Genomic DNA, 24741 nt, shown 5'->3' with positions numbered 1-24741 from the left:
GGGAAATGTTTGTGTATGGCATGATTCAGGGGGTTCACTTCCTCGGGAGCGAAGGGGTCGCTTGTCTTGGCAATGCCGTTGCAAATTGAATAAGGCCTTGTAACACACCCCAGTGCATTGGCCGTGCTGATGAAGCCACTGAGGGTTCTATGCATGTTCAAAGGTGGGCAAGCCGAGTCGGTGCTCACATCGAGCTTACCACACGGTGGACCTTATTGGGAGTGACCAGGCCCGTGTGGATGGTATCATGGCAACCAGCGCGAGGGGAGCTGGAGGTGTTGGGTTATGATCATCTGAGTGACGTCGGCTTGGAGCTTTAGAGGATCACCCAAAAAAATAACATTCAAAGGAACAAATTCAGACGGTGGGAGAGAAAGAGAGTAGATGGGCAGATGGGTCAGAAACTGAGAGGCCATGCTCCCAACTCAATAATCCAGAAACATTGGGAAGATCCCCATCACTGGTGGACCGTGTATCTGGTATAATATTACAGATCCCCATCACTGCTGGACCATGTATCTGGTATAATATTACAGATCCCCATCACTGGTGGACCATGTATCTGGTATAATATTACAGATCCCCATCACTGGTGGACCATGTATCTGGTATAATATTACAGATCCCCATCACTGGTGGACCGTGTATCTGGTATAATATTACAGATCCCCATCACTGGTGGACCATGTATCTGGTATAATATTACAGATCCCCATCACTGCTGGACCATGTATCTGGTATAATATTACAGATCCCCATCACTGGTGGACCATGTATCTGGTATAATATTACAGATCCCCATCACTGCTGGACCATGTATCTGGTATAATATTACAGATCCCCATCACTGGTGGACCATGTATCTGGTATAATATTACAGATCCCCATCACTGCTGGACCATGTATCTGGTATAATATTACAGATCCCCATCACTGGTGGACCATGTATCTGGTATAATATTACAGATCCCCATCACTGCTGGACCATGTATCTGGTATAATATTACAGATCCCCATCACTGGTGGACCATGTATCTGGTATAATATTACAGATCCCCATCACTGCTGGACCATGTATCTGGTATAATATTACAGATCCCCATCACTGGTGGACCGTGTATCTGGTATAATATTACAGATCCCCATCACTGCTGGACCATGTATCTGGTATAATATTACAGATCCCCATCACTGGTGGACCATGTATCTGGTATAATATTACAGATCCCCATCACTGGTGGACCATGTATCTGGTATAATATTACAGATCCCCATCACTGGTGGACCGTGTATCTGGTATAATATTACAGATCCCCATCACTGCTGGACCATGTATCTGGTATAATATTACAGATCCCCATCACTGGTGGACCAAGTATCTGGTATAATATTACAGATCCCCATCACTGGTGGACCGTGTATCTGGTATAATATTACAGATCCCCATCACTGGTGGACCGTGTATCTGGTATAATATTACAGATCCCCATCACTGGTGGACCGTGTATCTGGTATAATATTACAGATCCCCATCACTGGTGGACCATGTATCTGGTATAATATTACAGATCCCCATCACTGCTGGACCATGTATCTGGTATAATATTACAGATCCCCATCACTGCTGGACCATGTATCTGGTATAATATTACAGATCCCCATCACTGGTGGACCGTGTATCTGGTATAATATTACAGATCCCCATCACTGGTGGACCATGTATCTGGTATAATATTACAGATCCCCATCACTGCTGGACCATGTATCTGGTATAATATTACAGATCCCCATCACTGGTGGACCGTGTATCTGGTATAATATTACAGATCCCCATCACTGGTGGACCATGTATCTGGTATAATATTACAGATCCCCATCACTGGTGGACCATGTATCTGGTATAATATTACAGATCCCCATCACTGGTGGACCGTGTATCTGGTATAATATTACAGATCCCCATCACTGGTGGACCGTGTATCTGGTATAATATTACAGATCCCCATCACTGGTGGACCGTGTATCTGGTATAATATTACAGATCCCCATCACTGGTGGACCATGTATCTGGTATAATATTACAGATCCCCATCACTGGTGGACCATGTATCTGGTATAATATTACAGATCCCCATCACTGGTGGACCATGTATCTGGTATAATATTACAGATCCCCATCACTGGTGGACCATGTATCTGGTATAATATTACAGATCCCCATCACTGGTGGACCGTGTATCTGGTATAATATTACAGATCCCCATCACTGGTGGACCATGTATCTGGTACAATATTACAGATCCCCATCACTGCTGGACCATGTATCTGGTATAATATTACAGATCCCCATCACTGCTGGACCGTGTATCTGGTATAATATTACAGATCCCCATCACTGGTGGACCATGTATCTGGTATAATATTACAGATCCCCATCACTGGTGGACCATGTATCTGGTATAATATTACAGATCCCCATCACTGGTGGACCATGTATCTGGTATAATATTACAGATCCCCATCTCTGGTGGACCGTGTATCTGGTATAATATTACAGATCCCCATCACTGGTGGACCATGTATCTGGTATAATATTACAGATCCCCATCACTGGTGGACCATGTATCTGGTATAATATTACAGATCCCCATCACTGGTGGACCATGTATCTGGTATAATATTACAGATCCCCATCACTGGTGGACCATGTATCTGGTATAATATTACAGATCTCTATCACTGGTGGACCGTGTATCTGGTATAATATTACAGATCCCCATCACTGGTGGACCATGTATCTGGTATAATATTACAGATCCCCATCACTGGTGGACCATGTATCTGGTATAATATTACAGATCCCCATCACTGGTGGACCGTGTATCTGGTATAATATTACAGATCCCCATCACTGGTGGACCGTGTATCTGGTATAATATTACAGATCCCCATCACTGGTGGACCATGTATCTGGTATAATATTACAGATCCCCATCACTGGAGTCGCACTCCTGTGCTGCAGTGTCACACACCCATCACTGGGCGTGCGTGATGTGACATGAACCCCCATTACCGCGGTCCCTCCTTGTTCTTCGATACCACTCATCCAGAAGGTCCTTGGACACTTCCAGGAGCTGAGGGTGGAAAGCCTGGAGATATCTCGGCGTCCAGCGAGCGTTTGTAGGGACGTGGGTCCAAGAGCCTTAAAGGAGCGAAAGAAACAACTGGCATTGTTGCTTTTTCGACAGCAGCTGAACTGTCCCAAGAGACCTCGGTGCCTCAAAGGCTGAGTAAAAGCAAGAGTTTTCAGGTAGGATGTTAGGAGAATCACCAGCAGGTTTGAATCTGACCTGTGGCATTGCCCACGCCTGCCAGCCAAGGAACGCAGCACAATTATCATCCCATGGTCACCAATCTGGATTCCCTTGAGGATTCACTTTCCGCTCCGGGTGTCTTTGGACAGAATCCGGAATCCAAAACCTTGGGAATATTCAACTTTCTGGAAACTTCCTTGGCGTGCGCAAGGAGGGTTCCTGACCTGGAGACAAGCGGCCTTTTCCGATCCGAGCTCTGCGGGCGGGGGTGGGGGGTGGCGTTGGGTAATATCACGGAGAGGCGTTATGTTACGATGGGCGTTTAACAGGCATGAACTAAAGGGTTGCCTGCAGTAATGTGACAGAACCTGGCATTAGTTAACAGAGAATCTAAACACGGATGTGGCAAGATCTATTTTTGTGGCTTCTCGCACGTGCTCCCTTTTCGAATTAGGAAGAGATAGGAATGTCGGGCTGACTGGCGAGGCATTCCTAGACTCGTCTCTGGTCACCCAAGAGCTCAAAGACAGGTCAATCTCTATCCTTCAGAAGGATGCCTCAATGACTTGGATGAAGTATCTCAATAGACGAGCTCCTCTTCATCCAAAAATAAACAATTTCACGTTAAATATTGAAGCCATGAAAACTGATCAGCAGCGAGAACAAACCTTTACAAAGCATCGTCACGGTTTGTTGAACAGAAAGACTGGTTCACAAATTTCCTTCTCTGCTGTTAGCAACCAGAAGATGTGGGTCAACAGGATGGGACGCAGCAATCGCAGGGTCCTGAGGACAATAAAGCTCAGCCAAAACGGTTACATGTCTCAAACATCCCATTCAGGTTCCGAGATCCAGATCTGCGGCAGATGTTCGGGGTGAGTTGCTCAGGCCACGTACAAAGCCGTGAGATAGGCCGAGGTCCAAAGGAAAGGGGAAAGGAGAGAACAAGTCATGTTCGAACAAGGGTCTGTTTAGTGTAAGGTCACTGGGTGGGTAATGTCCAAGGGTCTGTTTAGTGTAAGGTCACTGGGTGGGTAATGTCCAAGGGTCTGTTTAGAGTAAGGTCACTGGGTGGGTAATGTCCAAGGGTCTGTTTAGAGTAAGGTCACTGGATGGGTAATGTCCAAGGGTCTGTTTAGAGTAAGGTCACTGGGTGGGTAATGTCCAAGGGTCTGTTTAGTGTAAGGTCACTGGGTGGGTAATGTCCAAGGGTCTGTTTAGTGTAAGGTCACTGGGTGGGTAATGTCCAAGTGTCTGTTTAGTGTAAGGTCACTGGGTGGGTAATGTCCAAGGGTCTGTTTAGAGTAAGGTCACTGGGTGGGTAATGTCCAAGGGTCTGTTTAGAGTAAGGTCACTGGGTGGGTAATGTCCAAGGGTCTGTTTAGTGTAAGGTCACTGGGTGGGTAATGTCCAAGGGTCTGTTTAGTGTAAGGTCACTGGGTGGGTAATGTCCAAGGGTCTGTTTAGTGTAAGGTCACTGGGTGGGTAATGTCCAAGTGTCTGTTTAGTGTAAGGTCACTGGGTGGGTAATGTCCAAGGGTCTGTTTAGAGTAAGGTCACTGGGTGGGTAATGTCCAAGGGTCTGTTTAGAGTAAGGTCACTGGGTGGGTAATGTCCAAGGGTCTGTTTAGTGTAAGGTCACTGGGTGGGTAATGTCCAAGGGTCTGTTTAGTGTAAGGTCACTGGGTGGGTAATGTCCAAGGGTCTGTTTAGTGTAAGGTCACTGGGTGGGTAATGTCCAAGGGTCCGTTTAGTGTAAGGTCACTGGGTGGGTAATGTCCAAGGGTCTGTTTAGTGTAAGGTCACTGGGTGGGTAATGTCCAAGGGTCTGTTTAGAGTAAGGTCACTGGGTGGGTAATGTCCAAGGGTCTGTTTAGAGTAAGGTCACTGGGTGGGTAATGTCCAAGGGTCTGTTTAGAGTAAGGTCACTGGGTGGGTAATGTCCAAGGGTCTGTTTAGTGTAAGGTCACTGGGTGGGTAATGTCCAAGGGTCTGTTTGGTGTTCAGTCACTGGGTGGGTAATGTCCAAGGGTCTGTTTGGTGTTCGGTCACCGGGTGGTCAAAGGGACGTCCTGACGCCCAGTTCCTCTGCAATGCAGCACCACAGAGTGGAGAATGGTCTCTGTTAGTCCGTGGGGACAGGTGTCTGCTTCTGTTTTGGTTCTCAGTTCGGATTTCCCTCCACCTGGTCGGGGATTAACCGTTGGGGTTTGAGATGATGCTCTGGTTCCGTCTTCAATCAATGTTTGTGTTTTTTTACAGCAATTTGGAAAAATTCTGGATGTTGAAATTATCTTCAACGAGAGAGGATCGAAGGTCAGTAATGGACAGTAGGGTGTGTGACCCTCCCTGTACTGGACAGTAGGGTGTGTGACCCTCCCTGTACTGGACAGTAGGGTGTGTGACCCTCCCTGTACTGGAGTGTAGGGTGTTCTCCCCTCCCTGTACTGGATAGTAGGGTGTTCTCCCCTCCCTGTACTGGAGTGTAGGGTGTTCTCCCCTCCCTGTACTGGAGTGTAGGTTGTTCTCCCCTCCCTGTACTGGATAGTAGGGTGTTCTCCCCTCCCTGTACTGGAGTGTAGGGTGTTCTCCCCTCCCTGTACTGGATAGTAGGGTGTTCTCCCCTCCCTGTACTGGATAGTAGGGTGTTCTCCCCTCCCTGTACTGGATACTAGGGTGTTCTCCCCTCCCTGTACTGGATAGTAGGGTGTTCTACCCCCCTGTACTGGACAGTAGCTTGTTCTCCCCACCCTGTACTGGATAGTAGGGTGTTCTCCCCTCCCTGTACTGGATAGTAGGGTGTTCTCCCCTCCCTGTACTGGACAGTAGGGTGTTCTCCCCTCCCTGTACTGGAGTGTAGGGTGTTCTCCCCTCCCTGTACTGGATAGTAGGGTGTTCTCCCCTCCCTGTACTGGATAGTAGGGTGTTCTCCCCTCCCTGTACTGGATAGTAGGGTGTTCTCCCCTCCCTGTACTGGAGTGTAGGGTGTTCTACCCTCCCTGTACTGGAGTGTAGGGTGTTCTCCCCACCCTGTACTGGATAGTAGGGTGTTCTCCCCACCCTGTACTGGAGTGTAGGGTGTTCTACCCTCCCTGTACTGGATAGTAGGGTGTTCTCCCCTCCCTGTACTGGAGTGTAGGGTGTTCCACCCCCCCTGTACTGGATAGTCGGGTGTTCTCCCCTCCCTGTACTGGAGTGTAGGGTGTTCTACCCTCCCTGTACTGGATAGTAGGGTGTTCTCCCCTCCCTGTACTGGAGTGTAGGGTGTTCTCCCCACCCTGTACTGGATAGTAGGGTGTTCTCCCCTCCCTGTACTGGAGTGTAGGGTGTTCTACCCTCCCTGTACTGGATAGTAGGGTGTTCTCCCCTCCCTGTACTGGATAGTAGGGTGTTCTCCCCACCCTGTACTGGAGTGTAGGGTGTTCTCCCCTCCCTGTACTGGATAGTAGGGTGTTCTCCCCTCCCTGTACTGGATAGTAGGGTGTTCTCCCCTCCCTGTACTGGATAGTAGGGTGTTCTCCCCTCCCTGTACTGGACAGTAGGGTGTTCTCCCCTCCCTGTACTGGATAGTCGGGTGTGTGACCCTCCCTGTACTGGATAGTAGGGTGTTCTCCCCACCCTGTACTGGATAGTAGGGTGTTCTCCCCACCCTGTACTGGAGTGTAGGGTGTTCTACCCTCCCTGTACTGGATAGTAGGGTGTTCTCCCCTCCCTGTACTGGATAGTAGGGTGTTCTCCCCTCCCTGTACTGGATAGTAGGGTGTTCTCCCCTCCCTGTACTGGATAGTAGGGTGTTCTCCCCTCCCTGTACTGGAGTGTAGGGTGTTCTCCCCTCCCTGTACTGGATAGTAGGGTGTTCTCCCCACCCTGTACTGGATAGTAGGGTGTTCTCCCCTCCCTGTACTGGAGTGTAGGGTGTTCTACCCTCCCTGTACTGGATAGTAGGGTGTTCTCCCCTCCCTGTACTGGATAGTAGGGTGTTCTCCCCTCCCTGTACTGGATAGTAGGGTGTTCTCCCCTCCCTGTACTGGATAGTAGGGTGTTCTCCCCTCCCTGTACTGGATAGTCGGGTGTGTGACCCTCCCTGTACTGGATAGTAGGGTGTTCTCCCCACCCTGTACTGGATAGTAGGGTGTTCTCCCCACCCTGTACTGGAGTGTAGGGTGTTCTACCCTCCCTGTACTGGATAGTAGGGTGTTCTCCCCTCCCTGTACTGGATAGTAGGGTGTTCTCCCCACCCTGTACTGGAGTGTAGGGTGTTCTACCCTCCCTGTACTGGATAGTAGGGTGTTCTCCCCTCCCTGTACTGGATAGTAGGGTGTTCTCCCCTCCCTGTACTGGAGTGTAGGGTGTTCTCCCCACCCTGTACTGGAGTGTAGGGTGTTCTACCCTCCCTGTACTGGATAGTCGGGTGTGTGACCCTCCCTGTACTGGAGTGTAGGGTGTTCTCCCCTCCCTGTACTGGATAGTAGGGTGTTCTCCCCTCCCTGTACTGGAGTGTAGGGTGTTCTACCCTCCCTGTACTGGAGTGTAGGGTGTTCTCCCCACCCTGTACTGGATAGTAGGGTGTTCTCCCCTCCCTGTACTGGATAGTAGGGTGTTCTCCCCTCCCTGTACTGGACAGTAGGGTGTTCTCCCCTCCCTGTACTGGATAGTAGGGTGTTCTCCCCTCCCTGTACTGGATAGTAGGGTGTTCTCCCCTCCCTGTACTGGATAGTAGGGTGTTCTCCCCTCCCTGTACTGGAGTGTAGGGTGTTCTCCCCTCCCTGTACTGGATAGTAGGGTGTTCTCCCCACCCTGTACTGGAGTGTAGGGTGTTCTCCCCACCCTGTACTGGATAGTAGGGTGTTCTCCCCTCCCTGTACTGGAGTGTAGGGTGTTCTACCCTCCCTGTACTGGATAGTCGGGTGTGTGACCCTCCCTGTACTGGAGTGTAGGGTGTTCCACCCCCCCTGTACTGGATAGTAGGGTGTTCTCCCCTCCCTGTACTGGATAGTAGGGTGTTCTCCCCTCCCTGTACTGGAGTATAGGGTGTTCTCCCCTCCCTGTACTGGAGTGTAGGGTGTTCTCCCCTCCCTGTACTGGATAGTAGGGTGTTCTACCCCCCTGTACTGGATAGTAGGGTGTTCTCCCCTCCCTGTACTGGATAGTAGGGTGTTCTACCCCCCTGTACTGGAGTGTAGGGTGTTCTCCCCTCCCTGTACTGGAGTGTAGGGTGTTCTACCCCCCTGTACTGGAGTGTAGGGTGTTCTCCCCTCCCTGTACTGGAGTGTAGGGTGTTCTCCCCCCACTGTACTGGATAGTAGGGTGTTCTCCCCTCCCTGTACTGGACAGTAGGGTGTTCTACCCTCCCTGGTGTTAAGTGTCCTTTCCTTTCCTGTTTGTTTCACTGGGATTTTTATCCTTCATTGACAGGGGTTTGGTTTTGTGACCTTTGAGAACAGCGTTGATGCAGATCGAGCCCGAGAGAAACTGAACGGGACCATCGTAGAGGGCCGGAAGATTGAGGTACGTCCAAAGTCAATGTCGGGTTTGGTAACTGATGTGGAGAACGGGAGAATTGGTGACCATCGAGTGTTGGGCATGATCGGAAAATAATGGTTGATGGAAAGAAATTGGAACATTTTAAAGATTGTCGAGACAGTTAACTCGATAGGATTGACCAATTGAGGCCAACAGTGAGAGTCCATATTGATAGGTTACATCTGAACCAATACCGAGACCACTAAGAAAGAAAGCCTTGCATTTATATAGCCCCTTTCACTACCTCAGGACGTCCCAAAGCGTTTTACGACCGATTAAGTACTGTTTGAAGTGTAGTCACTGTTATAATGTGGGAAACACAGCAGCCAATTTGGGCACAGCAAGATTCCACAAACAGCAATGTGATAATGAGCAGATCACCTATGGTTTAGTGATGTTGGTTGAGTGATAAATATCGGCCCAGGACCCCGGGGAGAACTCCCCCCTGCTCTTCTTCCAATAGTGACCGTGGGATCTTTTATGTCCACCTGAGAGGGCAGACGGGGCCCTCGGTTTAATATTTCATCTGAAAGATGGGGCGAGGGCCATGGAGGGATTTGAACAGGAGGATGAGAATTGTAGGGGTTGGAGGAGGTTACAGAGATAGGGAGGGGGGCGAGGGCCATGGAGGGATTTGAACAGGAGGATGAGAATTGTAGGGGCTGGAGGAGGTTACAGAGATAGGGAGGGAGGCGAGGGTCATGGAGGGATTTGAACAGGAGGATGAGAATTGTAGGGGCTGGAGGAGGTTACAGAGATAGGGAGGGAGGCGAGGGTCATGGAGGGATTTGAACAGGAGGATGAGAATTGTAGGGACTGGAGGAGGTTACAGAGATAGGGAGGGGGGCGAGGGCCATGGAGGGATTTGAACAGGAGGATGAGGATTTTACACTCGAGGTGTTGCTGGACCGGGAGCTGATGTCGGTCAGTGAACACAGGGGGTGATGGGTGAACGGGACTCGGTGTGAGTTGGGGTACGGGGGCAGAGTTTTGGATGAGCTGAGGTGTCCGGAGGGTGGGAGATGGGAGACCGGCCGAGGGACCATTGGACTGGTCGAGTCTGGCCATTCTAGCTGTAGTCAACTGTCCAATGCTTGCAGTAACTCCATAAGAGAGATCGGTTTTCTGTTCCAGGTGAACAACGCTACAGCACGAGTTGTGACATCGAAGAAACCAGCGACTGCATATATCAATGGTAGGAGCAGTAAAAACCTAATGGTGGTGCTGTTATAGTGTAAGATCCTCTTACAGGGAATCTTCAGTGTCCCTCACGGCTGTGAGCTCTTCCTGGGCCTCCTGCTTCCTTCTCCATTATTTGTCTGTTTTCTGGATTCGATTCTATGTTTGTGCATTAACGACCGTACATCCCCTTCGGATCTCATGGATTGGTGCGGGCTCCAGCCTTTACTCCCTGGGCGAGGGATTACTGCCGCAGGAAGAGAGCACCCCATTCTCAGAAACCGCCTGATCTGCCCCATTGCACCTTTGCTTGATTCTCTGTCCCGGATTCTGATCTCTTTCACAGAACCTTACAGCAGAGAGAGAGAGAGAGGCCGCTCGGCCCATCGTGGCCCCTGTGCCAGCTCTTTCAAAGACCCATCCAATTAATCCCACTCCCCCTGCTCTTTCCCCCACAGCCCTGCAAATTTTACCCTTCGAGTATTTCTCCGATTCCCCTTTTGAAAGTTATTATTGAATCTGCTCCCACCGCCCTTTCAGGCAGTGAATTCCAGATCAGAACAACTCGCTGTGTAAAAATAATTCTCCTCATCTCCCCCTCTGGCTCTTTTCCCGATCACCTTAAATCCGTGTCCTCTGCTCACCGACCCTCCTGCCCACTGGAAACAGTCTCTCCTTATTTACTCTGTCACGACTGTTCATGATTTTGAAAACCTCCATTAAATCTCCCCTTAACCTTCTCTGCTCTGAGGGGAACAATCCCAGCTTCTCCAGTCTCTCCCCGTAACTGGAGTCCCTCATCCCTGGACCCATTCTAGTAAATCTCCTCTGCACCCTCTCTACGGCCTCGACATCTTTCCGAAAGAGCGGGGCCCAGAATCGGACCCAATACTCCAGCTGAGGCCTAACCAGTGTTTTATAAAGGGTTTAGTATAACTCCCTCGCTTTTGTACTCTGTGCCTCTATTAATAAAGCTCAGAATCCCATTTGCCTTTTTTAACAGCCTTCTCAACCTGTCCTGCCCCCTTCAGTGATTTGTGTACACACACCCCCAGGTCTCTCTGTTCCTGCACCCTCTTTAAAATTGTCCCATTTAGTTTCTTTTGCCTCTCCTCGTTCTTCCTTTCAAAATCCATCACTTCGCACATCTCTGTGTTAAATTTCATCCACCATGTGTCTGCCCATCTCATCAGTCTGTCACTTCTATCTGCACCATCCTTGCCTCTGGCTACCTATTGAGTCTCACTCTCCTCCCTCTTCCTTCCTGCCTCTCCTTTGATCCATCAGACATACGAATGTACGAACATACGAATTAAGAGCAGGAGTAGGCCATTCGGCCCCTCGAGCCTGCTCTGCCATTTGATAAGATCACGGCTGATCTGACTGTGACCTCAACCCTACTTTCCCGTCTACCGACTATAACCTTTGACTCCCTTGTTAATCAGGAATCTATCTAACTCAGCCTTAAAAATATTCACTGACCCTCCCTCCACCGCCCTCTGGGGAAGGGAGTTCCACAGACTCACAACCCGCGGAGAGAAAAAAATTCTCCTCATCTCCGTCTTAAATGGGAAACCCCGTATTTTTAAACTGTGGTCCCTAGTTCTGGTCTCTCCCACAAGGGGAAACATCCTCTCAGCATCGACCCCTTCTAGTCCCCTCAGGATCTTATGTTTCAATAAGATCACCTCTCATTCGCCTAATCTCCAGTGTGTACAGGCCCAACTTGTCCAACCTTTCCTCATAAAATAACCCCCTCATCCCAGGAATCAGTCGAGTGAACCTTCTCTGAACCGCCTCCAAAGCAATTATGTCCTTTCTTAAATAAGGAGACCAAAACTGCACACAGTATTCTAGATGTGGTCTCACCAATACCCTGTACAACTGTAGCAAAACATCTCTACTTTTATATTCCATTCCCCTTGCAATAAATGACAATGTTCTATTTGCCTTCCTAATCACTTGCTGTACCTGCAGACTAACATTTTGTGATTCATGTACTGGGACACCCAGATCCCTCTGTACCTCAGAGTTCTCCAATCTCTCTCCATTTAAATAATATACTGCTTTTCTATTCATTCAAAGTGGACAAGTTCACATTTTCCCACATTATACTCCACCTGCCAAATTTTTGCACTCACTGAACCTGTCGATATCACGACTGACCTGAACTTTTTCTCTTCTCAGGATGGAAGATTAATCCAGTGGTTGGAACAGTCTACGCTCCGGATATTTACACAGGTAAAGGAAAGAAAGACTCCCATTTATAGTGAGAGAAAGACTCCCATTTACAGTGAGAGAAAGACTCCCATTTATAGTGAGAGAAAGACTCCCATTTATAGTGAGAGAAAGACTCCCATTTATAGTGAGAGAAAGACTCCCATTTACAGTGAGAGAAAGACTCCCATTTACAGTGAGAGAAAGACTCCCATTTACAGTGAGAGAAAGACTCCCATTTATAGTGAAAGAAAGACTCCCATTTACAGTGAGAGAAAGACTCCCATTTACAGTGAGAGAAAGACTCCCATTTATAGTGAGAGAAAGACTCCCATTTATAGTGAGAGAAAGACTCCCATTTATCGTGAGAGAAAGACTCCCATTTATAGTGAGAGAAAGACTCCCATTTACAGTGAGAGAAAGACTCCCATTTATAGTGAGAGAAAGACTCCCATTTACAGTGAAAGAAAGACTCCCATTTATAGTGAGAGAAACACTCCCATTTACAGTGAAAGAAAGACTCCCATTTACAGTGAGAGAAAGACTCCCATTTATAGTGAGAGAAAGACTCCCATTTACAGTGAAAGAAAGACTCCCATTTATCGTGAGAGAAAGACTCCCATTTATAGTGAGAGAAAGACTCCCATTTACAGTGAAAGAAAGACTCCCATTTACAGTGAGAGAAAGACTCCCATTTATAGTGAGAGAAAGACTCCCATTTATAGTGAGAGAAAGACTCCCATTTATCGTGAGAGAAAGACTCCCATTTATCGTGAGAGAAAGACTCCCATTTACAGTGAAAGAAAGACTCCCATTTACAGTGAAAGAAAGACTCCCATTTATAGTGAAAGAAAGACTCCCATTTACAGTGAGAGAAAGACTCCCATTTACAGTGAGAGAAAGACTCCCATTTATAGTGAGAGAAAGACTCCCATTTATAGTGAGAGAAAGACTCCCATTTATAGTGAGAGAAAGACTCCCATTTACAGTGAGAGAAAGACTCCCATTTACAGTGAGAGAAAGACTCCCATTTACAGTGAAAGAAAGACTCCCATTTATCGTGAGAGAAAGACTCCCATTTATCGTGAGAGAAAGACTCCCATTTATAGTGAAAGAAAGAGTCCCATTTATAGTGAGAGAAAGACTCCCATTTATCGTGAGAGAAAGACTCCCATTTATAGTGAGAGAAAGACTCCCATTTACAGTGAGAGAAAGACTCCCATTTACAGTGAAAGAAAGACTCCCATTTACAGTGAGAGAAAGACTCCCATTTACAGTGAGAGAAAGACTCCCATTTATAGTGAGAGAAAGACTCCCATTTACAGTGAGAGAAAGACTCCCATTTACAGTGAAAGAAAGACTCCCATTTACAGTGAAAGAAAGACTCCCATTTACAGTGAGAGAAAGACTCCCATTTATCGTGAGAGAAAGACTCCCATTTATAGTGAGAGAAAGACTCCCATTTACAGTGAAAGAAAGACTCCCATTTATAGTCAGAGAAAGACTCCCATTTATAGTGAGAGAAAGACTCCCATTTACAGTGAGAGAAAGACTCCCATTTATAGTGAGAGAAAGACTCCCATTTATAGTGAAAGAAAGACTCCCATTTATAGTGAGAGAAAGACTCCCATTTATAGTGAGAGAAAGACTCCCATTTATAGTGAAAGAAAGACTCCCATTTACAGTGAGAGAAAGACTCCCATTTACAGTGAAAGAAAGACTCCCATTTACAGTGAAAGAAAGACTCCCATTTATAGTGAAAGAAAGACTCCCATTTATAGTGAGAGAAAGACTCCCATTTACAGTGAAAGAAAGACTCCCATTTACAGTGAGAGAAAGACTCCCATTTACAGTGAGAGAAAGACTCCCATTTACAGTGAGAGAAAGACTCCCATTTACAGTGAGAGAAAGACTCCCATTTATCGTGAGAGAAAGACTCCCATTTACAGTGAGAGAAAGACTCCCATTTACAGTGAGAGAAAGACTCCCATTTACAGTGAGAGAAAGACTCCCATTTACAGTGAGAGAAAGACTCCCATTTATCGTGAGAGAAAGACTCCCATTTACAGTGAGAGAAAGACTCCCATTTATCGTGAGAGAAAGACTCCCATTTATAGTGAGAGAAAGACTCCCATTTACAGTGAAAGAAAGACTCCCATTTATAGTGAAAGAAAGACTCCCATTTACAGTGAAAGAAAGACTCCCATTTATAGTGAAAGAAAGACTCCCATTTACAGTGAAAGAAAGACTCCCATTTACAGTGAAAGAAAGACTCCCATTTACAGTGAAAGAAAGACTCCCATTTATAGTGAAAGAAAGACTCCCATTTACAGTGAAAGAAAGACTCCCATTTACAGTGAAAGAAAGACTCCCATTTACAGTGAGAGAAAGACTCCCATTTATAGTCAGAGAAAGACTCCCATTTACAGTGAGAGAAAGACTCCCATTTATAATGAGAGAAAGACTCCCATTTACAGTGAGAGAAAGACTCCCATTTACAGTGAGAGAAAGACTCCCATTTATAGTGAAAGAAAGACTCCCATTTACAGTGAGAGAAAGACTCCCATTTACAGTGAGAGAAAGACTCCCATTTACAGTGAAAGAAAGACTCCCATTTACAGTGAGAGAAAGACTCCCATTTATAGTGAGAGAAAGACTCCCATTTATAGTGAGAGAAAGACTCCCATTTACAGTGAAAGAAAGACTCCCATTTATAGTGAGAGAAAGACTCCCATTTACAGTGAAAGAAAGACTCCCATTTACAGTGAGAGAAAGACTCCCATTTATAGTGAGAGAAAGACTCCCATTTACAGTGAGAGAAAGACTCCCATTTACAGTGAGAGAAAGACTCCCATTTACAGTGAAAGAAAGACTCCCATTTATAGTGAGAGAAAGACTCCCATTTATAGTGAAAGAAAGACTCCCATTTATAGTGAAAGAAAGACTCCCATTTACAGTGAAAGAAAGACTCCCATTTATCGTGAGAGAAAGACTCCCATTTATAGTGAGAGAAAGACTCCCATTTACAGTGAAAGAAAGACTCCCATTTACAGTGAGAGAAAGACTCCCATTTATAGTGAGAGAAAGACTCCCATTTATAGTGAGAGAAAGACTCCCATTTATCGTGAGAGAAAGACTCCCATTTATCGTGAGAGAAAGACTCCCATTTACAGTGAAAGAAAGACTCCCATTTACAGTGAAAGAAAGACTCCCATTTATAGTGAAAGAAAGACTCCCATTTACAGTGAGAGAAAGACTCCCATTTACAGTGAGAGAAAGACTCCCATTTATAGTGAGAGAAAGACTCCCATTTATAGTGAGAGAAAGACTCCCATTTATAGTGAGAGAAAGACTCCCATTTACAGTGAGAGAAAGACTCCCATTTACAGTGAGAAAAAGACTCCCATTTACAGTGAAAGAAAGACTCCCATTTATCGTGAGAGAAAGACTCCCATTTATCGTGAGAGAAAGACTCCCATTTATAGTGAAAGAAAGAGTCCCATTTATAGTGAGAGAAAGACTCCCATTTATCGTGAGAGAAAGACTCCCATTTATAGTGAGAGAAAGACTCCCATTTACAGTGAGAGAAAGACTCCCATTTACAGTGAAAGAAAGACTCCCATTTACAGTGAGAGAAAGACTCCCATTTACAGTGAGAGAAAGACTCCCATTTATAGTGAGAGAAAGACTCCCATTTACAGTGAGAGAAAGACTCCCATTTACAGTGAAAGAAAGACTCCCATTTACAGTGAAAGAAAGACTCCCATTTACAGTGAGAGAAAGACTCCCATTTATCGTGAGAGAAAGACTCCCATTTATAGTGAGAGAAAGACTCCCATTTACAGTGAAAGAAAGACTCCCATTTATAGTCAGAGAAAGACTCCCATTTATAGTGAGAGAAAGACTCCCATTTACAGTGAGAGAAAGACTCCCATTTATAGTGAGAGAAAGACTCCCATTTATAGTGAAAGAAAGACTCCCATTTATAGTGAGAGAAAGACTCCCATTTATAGTGAGAGAAAGACTCCCATTTATAGTGAAAGAAAGACTCCCATTTACAGTGAGAGAAAGACTCCCATTTACAGTGAAAGAAAGACTCCCATTTACAGTGAAAGAAAGACTCCCATTTATAGTGAAAGAAAGACTCCCATTTATAGTGAGAGAAAGACTCCCATTTACAGTGAAAGAAAGACTCCCATTTACAGTGAGAGAAAGACTCCCATTTACAGTGAGAGAAAGACTCCCATTTACAGTGAGAGAAAGACTCCCATTTACAGTGAGAGAAAGACTCCCATTTATCGTGAGAGAAAGACTCCCATTTACAGTGAGAGAAAGACTCCCATTTACAGTGAGAGAAAGACTCCCATTTACAGTGAGAGAAAGACTCCCATTTACAGTGAGAGAAAGACTCCCATTTATCGTGAGAGAAAGACTCCCATTTACAGTGAGAGAAAGACTCCCATTTATCGTGAGAGAAAGACTCCCATTTATAGTGAGAGAAAGACTCCCATTTACAGTGAAAGAAAGACTCCCATTTATAGTGAAAGAAAGACTCCCATTTACAGTGAAAGAAAGACTCCCATTTATAGTGAAAGAAAGACTCCCATTTACAGTGAAAGAAAGACTCCCATTTACAGTGAAAGAAAGACTCCCATTTACAGTGAAAGAAAGACTCCCATTTATAGTGAAAGAAAGACTCCCATTTACAGTGAAAGAAAGACTCCCATTTACAGTGAAAGAAAGACTCCCATTTACAGTGAGAGAAAGACTCCCATTTATAGTCAGAGAAAGACTCCCATTTACAGTGAGAGAAAGACTCCCATTTATAATGAGAGAAAGACTCCCATTTACAGTGAGAGAAAGACTCCCATTTACAGTGAGAGAAAGACTCCCATTTATAGTGAAAGAAAGACTCCCATTTACAGTGAGAGAAAGACTCCCATTTACAGTGAGAGAAAGACTCCCATTTACAGTGAAAGAAAGACTCCCATTTACAGTGAGAGAAAGACTCCCATTTATAGTGAGAGAAAGACTCCCATTTATAGTGAGAGAAAGACTCCCATTTACAGTGAAAGAAAGACTCCCATTTATAGTGAGAGAAAGACTCCCATTTACAGTGAAAGAAAGACTCCCATTTACAGTGAGAGAAAGACTCCCATTTATAGTGAGAGAAAGACTCCCATTTACAGTGAGAGAAAGACTCCCATTTACAGTGAGAGAAAGACTCCCATTTACAGTGAAAGAAAGACTCCCATTTATAGTGAGAGAAAGACTCCCATTTATAGTGAAAGAAAGACTCCCATTTATAGTGAAAGAAAGACTCCCATTTACAGTGAAAGAAAGACTCCCATTTATAGTGAAAGAAAGACTCCCATTTAGAGTGAAAGAAAGACTCCCATTTACAGTGAGAGAAAGACTCCCATTTATAGTGAAAGAAAGACTCCCATTTACAGTGAGAGAAAGACTCCCATTTACAGTGAAAGAAAGACTCCCATTTATAGTGAGAGAAAGACTCCCATTTATAGTGAAAGAAAGACTCCCATTTATAGTGAAAGAAAGACTCCCATTTACAGTGAAAGAAAGACTCCCATTTATAGTGAAAGAAAGACTCCCATTTATAGTGAAAGAAAGACTCCCATTTACAGTGAGAGAAAGACTCCCATTTACAGTGAGAGAAAGACTCCCATTTACAGTGAAAGAAAGACTCCCATTTATAGTGAGAGAAAGACTCCCATTTATAGTGAAAGAAAGACTCCCATTTATAGTGAAAGAAAGACTCCCATTTACAGTGAAAGAAAGACTCCCATTTAGAGTGAAAGAAAGACTCCCATTTACAGTGAGAGAAAGACTCCCATTTATAGTGAGAGAAAGACTCCCATTTATAGTGAGAGAAAGACTCCCATTTATAGTGAAAGAAAGACTCCCATTTACAGTGAGAGAAAGACTCCCATTTACAGTGAAAGAAAGACTCCCATTTACAGTGAAAGAAAGACTCCCATTTATAGTGAAAGAAAGACTCCCATTTACAGTGAAAGAAAGACTCCCATTTACAGTGAGAGAAAGACTCCCATTTACAGTGAGAGAAAGACTCCCATTTATAGTGAAAGAAAGACTCCCATTTATAGTGAGAGAAAGACTCCCATTTATAGTGAGAGAAAGACTCCCATTTACAGTGAGAGAAAGACTCCCATTTATAGTGAGAGAAAGACTCCCATTTACGGTGAGAGAAAGACTCCCATTTACAGTGAAAGAAAGACTCCCATTTATAGTGAGAGAAAGACTCCCATTTACAGTGAGAGAAAGACTCCCATTTACAGTGAAAGAAAGACTCTCATTTATAGTGAGAGAAAGACTCCCATTTATAGTGAAAGAAAGACTCCCATTTATAGTGAGAGAAAGACTCCCATTTATAGTGAGAGAAAGACTCCCATTTATAGTGAGAGAAAGACTCCCATTTATAGTGAGAGAAAGACTCCCATTTACAGTGAAAGAAAGACTCCCATTTATAGTGAAAGAAAGACTCCCATTTATAGTGAAAGAAAGACTCCCATTTATAGTGAAAGAAAGACTCCCATTTACAGTGAGAGAAAGACTCCCATTTATAGTGAAAGAAAGACTCCCATTTATAGTGAGAGAAAGACTCCCATTTATAGTGAGAGAAAGACTCCCATTTACAGTGAAAGAAAGACTCCCATTTATAGTGAAAGAAAGACTCCCATTTATAGTGAAAGAAAGACTCCCATTTACAGTGAGAGAAAGACTCCCATTTATAGTGAAAGAAAGACTCCCATTTATAGTGAGAGAAAGACTCCCATTTATAGTGAGAGAAAGACTCCCATTTACAGTGAGAGAAAGACTCCCATTTATAGTGAAAGAAAGACTCCCATTTATAGTGAGAGAAAGACTCCCATTTATAGTGAGAGAAAGACTCCCATTTATAGTGAGAGAAAGACTCCCATTTACAGTGAAAGAAAGACTCCCATTTATAGTGAAAGAAAGACTCCCATTTATAGTGAAAGAAAGACTCCCATTTATAGTGAAAGAAAGACTCCCATTTACAGTGAGAGAAAGACTCCCATTTATAGTGAAAGAAAGACTCCCATTTATAGTGAGAGAAAGACTCCCATTTATCGTGAGAGAAAGACTCCCATTTACAGTGAAAGAAAGACTCCCATTTATAGTGAGAGAAAGACTCCCATTTACAGTGAAAGAAAGACTCCCATTTATAGTGAGAGAAAGACTCCCATTTACAGTGAAAGAAAGACTCCCATTTACAGTGAAAGAAAGACTCCCATTTATAGTGAAAGAAAGACTCCCATTTATAGTGAGAGAAAGACTCCCATTTACAGTGAAAGAAAGACTCCCATTGAAAGTGAAAGAAAGACTCCCATTTACAGTGAAAGAAAGACTCCCATTTACAGTGAAAGAAAGACTCCCATTTACAGTGAAAGAAAGACTCCCATTTACAGTGAGAGAATGACTCCCATTTATAGTCAGAGAAAGACTCCCATTTACAGTGAGAGAAAGACTCCCATTTATAGTGAGAGAAAGACTCCCATTTACAGTGAGAGAAAGACTCCCATTTACAGTGAGAGAAAGACTCCCATTTATAGTGAAAGAAAGACTCCCATTTATAGTGAGAGAAAGACTCCCATTTATAGTGAAAGAAAGACTCCCATTTACAGTGAAAGAAAGACTCCCATTTACAGTGAAAGAAAGACTCCCATTTATAGTGAGAGAAAGACTCCCATTTACAGTGAGAGAAAGACTCCCATTTACAGTGAGAGAAAGACTCCCATTTACAGTGAGAGAAAGACTCCCATTTACAGTGAGAGAAAGACTCCCATTTACAGTGAGAGAAAGACTCCCATTTACAGTGAAAGAAAGACTCCCATTTACAGTGAGAGAAAGACTCCCATTTATAGTGAGAGAAAGACTCCCATTTATAGTGAGAGAAAGACTCCCATTTACAGTGAAAGAAAGACTCCCATTTATAGTGAGAGAAAGACTCCCATTTACAGTGAAAGAAAGACTCCCATTTACAGTGAGAGAAAGACTCCCATTTACAGTGAGAGAAAGACTCCCATTTATAGTGAGAGAAAGACTCCCATTTATAGTGAGAGAAAGACTCCCATTTACAGTGAAAGAAAGACTCCCATTTACAGTGAAAGAAAGACTCCCATTTATAGTGAGAGAAAGACTCCCATTTACAGTGAAAGAAAGACTCCCATTTATAGTGAGAGAAAGACTCCCATTTACAGTGAAAGAAAGACTCCCATTTATAGTGAGAGAAAGACTCCCATTTACAGTGAAAGAAAGACTCCCATTTACAGTGAAAGAAAGACTCCCATTTACAGTGAAAGAAAGACTCCCATTTATAGTGAGAGAAAGACTCCCATTTACAGTGAAAGAAAGACTCCCATTGAAAGTGAAAGAAAGACTCCCATTTACAGTGAAAGAAAGACTCCCATTTATAGTGAAAGAAAGACTCCCATTTACAGTGAAAGAAAGACTCCCATTTACAGTGAAAGAAAGACTCCCATTTACAGTGAAAGAAAGACTCCCATTTATAGTGAAAGAAAGACTCCCATTTATAGTGAGAGAAAGACTCCCATTTACAGTGAAAGAAAGACTCCCATTTACAGTGAAAGAAAGACTCCCATTTATAGTGAGAGAAAGACTCCCATTTATAGTGAGAGAAAGACTCCCATTTACAGTGAGAGAAAGACTCCCATTTACAGTGAAAGAAAGACTCCCATTTACAGTGAAAGAAAGACTCCCATTTACAGTGAAAGAAAGACTCCCATTTATAGTGAGAGAAAGACTCCCATTTACAGTGAAAGAAAGACTCCCATTTATAGTGAGAGAAAGACTCCCATTTACAGTGAAAGAAAGACTCCCATTTATAGTGAGAGAAAGACTCCCATTTACAGTGAAAGAAAGACTCCCATTTATAGTGAGAGAAAGACTCCCATTTACAGTGAAAGAAAGACTCCCATTTATAGTGAGAGAAAGACTCCCATTTATAGTGAAAGAAAGACTCCCATTTATAGTGAAAGAAAGACTCCCATTTACAGTGAGAGAAAGACTCCCATTTATAGTGAGAGAAAGACTCCCATTTATAGTGAAAGAAAGACTCCCATTTACAGTGAAAGAAAGACTCCCATTTATAGTGAGAGAAAGACTCCCATTTATAGTGAAAGAAAGACTCCCATTTACAGTGAAAGAAAGACTCCCATTTACAGTGAAAGAAAGACTCCCATTTATAGTGAGAGAAAGACTCCCATTTACAGTGAAAGAAAGACTCCCATTTATAGTGAGAGAAAGACTCCCATTTACAGTGAAAGAAAGACTCCCATTTATAGTGAGAGAAAGACTCCCATTTATAGTGAAAGAAAGACTCCCATTTATAGTGAAAGAAAGACTCCCATTTACAGTGAGAGAAAGACTCCCATTTATAGTGAGAGAAAGACTCCCATTTACAGTGAAAGAAAGACTCCCATTTATAGTGAAAGAAAGACTCCCATTTATAGTGAGAGAAAGACTCCCATTTACAGTGAAAGAAAGACTCCCATTTATAGTGAAAGAAAGACTCCCATTTACAGTGAAAGAAAGACTCCCATTTACAGTGAAAGAAAGTCTCCCATTTATAGTGAAAGAAAGACTCCCATTTACAGTGAAAGAAAGACTCCCATTTACAGTGAAAGAAAGACTCCCATTTACAGTGAAAGAAAGACTCCCATTTACAGTGAAAGAAAGACTCCCATTTATAGTGAGAGAAAGACTCCCATTTACAGTGAAAGAAAGACTCCCATTTATAGTGAGAGAAAGAGTCCCATTTATAGTGAGAGAAAGACTCCCATTTACAGTGAAAGAAAGACTCCCATTTATAGTGAAAGAAAGACTCCCATTTATAGTGAGAGAAAGACTCCCATTTATAGTGAAAGAAAGACTCCCATTTACAGTGAGAGAAAGACTCCCATTTATAGTGAGAGAAAGACTCCCATTTATAGTGAAAGAAAGACTCCCATTTACAGTGAAAGAAAGACTCCCATTTACAGTGAGAGAAAGACTCCCATTTATAGTGAGAGAAAGACTCCCATTTATAGTGAAAGAAAGACTCCCATTTACGGTGAGAGAAAGACTCCCATTTACAGTGAAAGAAAGACTCCCATTTACAGTGAAAGAAAGACTCCCATTTATAGTGAGAGAAAGACTCCCATTTACAGTGAAAGAAAGACTCCCATTTACAGTGAAAGAAAGACTCCCATTTATAGTGAGAGAAAGACTCCCATTTATAGTGAGAGAAAGACTCCCATTTATAGTGAGAGAAAGACTCCCATTTACAGTGAAAGAAAGACTCCCATTTACAGTGAAAGAAAGACTCCCATTTACAGTGAAAGAAAGACTCTCATTTATAGTGAGAGAAAGACTCCCATTTACAGTGAAAGAAAGACTCCCATTTACAGTGAAAGAAAGACTCCCATTTACAGTGAAAGAAAGACTCTCATTTATAGTGAGAGAAAGACTCCCATTTATAGTGAGAGAAAGACTCCCATTTACAGTGAGAGAAAGACTCCCATTTATAGTGAGAGAAAGACTCCCATTTACAGTGAAAGAAAGACTCCCATTTACAGTGAAAGAAAGACTCCCATTTACAGTGAAAGAAAGACTCTCATTTATAGTGAGAGAAAGACTCCCATTTATAGTGAAAGAAAGACTCCCATTTACAGTGAAAGAAAGACTCCCATTTACAGTGAGAGAAAGACTCCCATTTATAGTGAAAGAAAGACTCCCATTTACAGTGAAAGAAAGACTCCCATTTATAGTGAAAGAAAGACTCCCATTTATAGTGAAAGAAAGACTCCCATTTACAGTGAAAGAAAGACTCCCATTTACAGTGAAAGAAAGACTCTCATTTATAGTGAGAGAAAGACTCCCATTTACAGTGAAAGAAAGACTCCCATTTATAGTGAAAGAAAGACTCCCATTTACAGTGAAAGAAAGACTCCCATTTACAGTGAAAGAAAGACTCCCATTTATAGTGAAAGAAAGACTCCCATTTATAGTGAAAGAAAGACTCCCATTTACAGTGAGAGAAAGACTCCCATTTATAGTGAAAGAAAGACTCCCATTTACAGTGGTAGCAAATTCCACTTTCCAACCATGGGATCTTTTACATCCACCTGAGAGGGGCAGACGGGGCCTCAGTTTAACATCTCATCTGAAAGACGGCACCTCCGACAGTGCAGCACTCCCTCAGTACTGACCCTCCGACAGTGCGGCGCTCCATCAGTACTGACCCTCCGACAGTGCAGCACTCCCTCAGTACTGACCCTCCAACAGTGCGGCACTCCCTCAGTCCTGACCCTCCGACAGTGCAGCGCTCCCTCAGTACTGACCCTCCGACAGTGCGGCACTCCCTCAGTACTGACCCTCCAACAGTGCGGCACTCCCTCAGTCCTGACCCTCCGACAGTGCAGCGCTCCCTCAGTACTGACCCTCCGACAGTGCGGTGCTCCCTCAGTACTGACCCTCCGACAGTGCGGTGCTCCCTCAGTACTGACCCTCCAACAGTGCGGCACTCCCTCAGTCCTGACCCTCCGACAGTGCAGCGCTCCCTCAGGACTGACCCTCCGACAGTGCGGTGCTCCCTCAGTACTGACCCTCCGACAGTGCGGTGCTCCCTCAGTACTGACCCTCCGACAGTGCGGCGCTCCCTCAGTACTGACCCTCCGACAGTGCGGCGCTCCCTCAGTACTGACCCTCCGACAGTGCGGCGCTCCCTCAGTACTGACCCTCCGACAGTGCAGCGCTCCCTCAGTACTCTCCCGTCAAACACTCCTGCTGCTATCGGAAGTCCCAGTCCTGTAGGGATCCACAGTTCTCTTGGGATTCCCAGGCCTGTTGGGATTCCCAGGGCTGATAGGTTTCCAAGGGTTCTTGGAATTCCCAGAGCTGTTGGGATTTCCCCAGTCCTATGGGCATTCTGTAACCTCATGGCAAGGTATATTCCTCACTCTACCATTACCAACAAGCCAGGGGATCAACCCTGGTTCAATGAGGAGTGTAGAAGAGCATGCCAGGAGCAGCACCAGGCGTACCTAAAAATGAGGTGCCAACCTGGTGAAGCTACAACACAGGACTACATACATGCTAAACAGCGAAAGCAACATGCTATAGACAGAGCTAAGCGATTCCACAACCAACGGATCAGATCAAAGCTCTGCAGTCCTGCCACATCCAGTCGTGAATGGTGGTGGACAATTAAACAACTAACAGGAAGAGGAGGCTTTGTAAACATCCCCATCCTCAATGATGGCGGAGTCCAGCACGTGAGTGCAAAAGACAAGGCTGAAGCGTTTGCAACCATCTTGAGCCAGAAGTGCCGAGTGGATGATCCATCTCAGCCTCCTCCTGATATCCCCACCATCACAGAAGCCAGTCTTCAGCCAATTCGATTCACTCCACGTGATATCAAGAAACGGCTGAGTGCACTGGATACAGC

At 44.6% G+C, this 24741-nt stretch overlaps 1 protein-coding gene and 1 pseudogene across 1 annotated transcript in view; both read left to right on the top strand.

The window, feature by feature from the left end:
• Positions 1 to 1181: 1181 nt before the first annotated feature.
• LOC137308898 (uncharacterized) lies at positions 1182 to 2721 on the top strand (annotated as a pseudogene).
• Positions 2722 to 4055: 1334 nt separating this feature from the next.
• The window catches only part of LOC137308902 (RNA binding protein fox-1 homolog 1-like), a 35537-nt gene continuing 14851 nt past the window's right edge, over positions 4056 to 24741 (top strand). Inside the window, exons 1-5 of the mRNA XM_067977338.1 lie at positions 4056 to 4189; positions 5577 to 5630; positions 8730 to 8822; positions 9972 to 10032; positions 12204 to 12257. Of these exons, the coding sequence (XP_067833439.1) occupies positions 4181 to 4189; positions 5577 to 5630; positions 8730 to 8822; positions 9972 to 10032; positions 12204 to 12257 (271 nt within the window). The 5' untranslated portion in view covers positions 4056 to 4180. The remainder of the gene's footprint in view (positions 4190 to 5576; positions 5631 to 8729; positions 8823 to 9971; positions 10033 to 12203; positions 12258 to 24741) is intronic.

Source organism: Heptranchias perlo, unplaced genomic scaffold (assembly GCF_035084215.1).
Source record: "Heptranchias perlo isolate sHepPer1 unplaced genomic scaffold, sHepPer1.hap1 HAP1_SCAFFOLD_143, whole genome shotgun sequence".
Lineage (NCBI taxonomy): Eukaryota > Metazoa > Chordata > Chondrichthyes > Hexanchiformes > Hexanchidae > Heptranchias > Heptranchias perlo.
The sequence above is the reverse complement of the archived record's forward strand: the minus strand, read 5'-3'. Positions and strand labels throughout refer to the sequence as shown.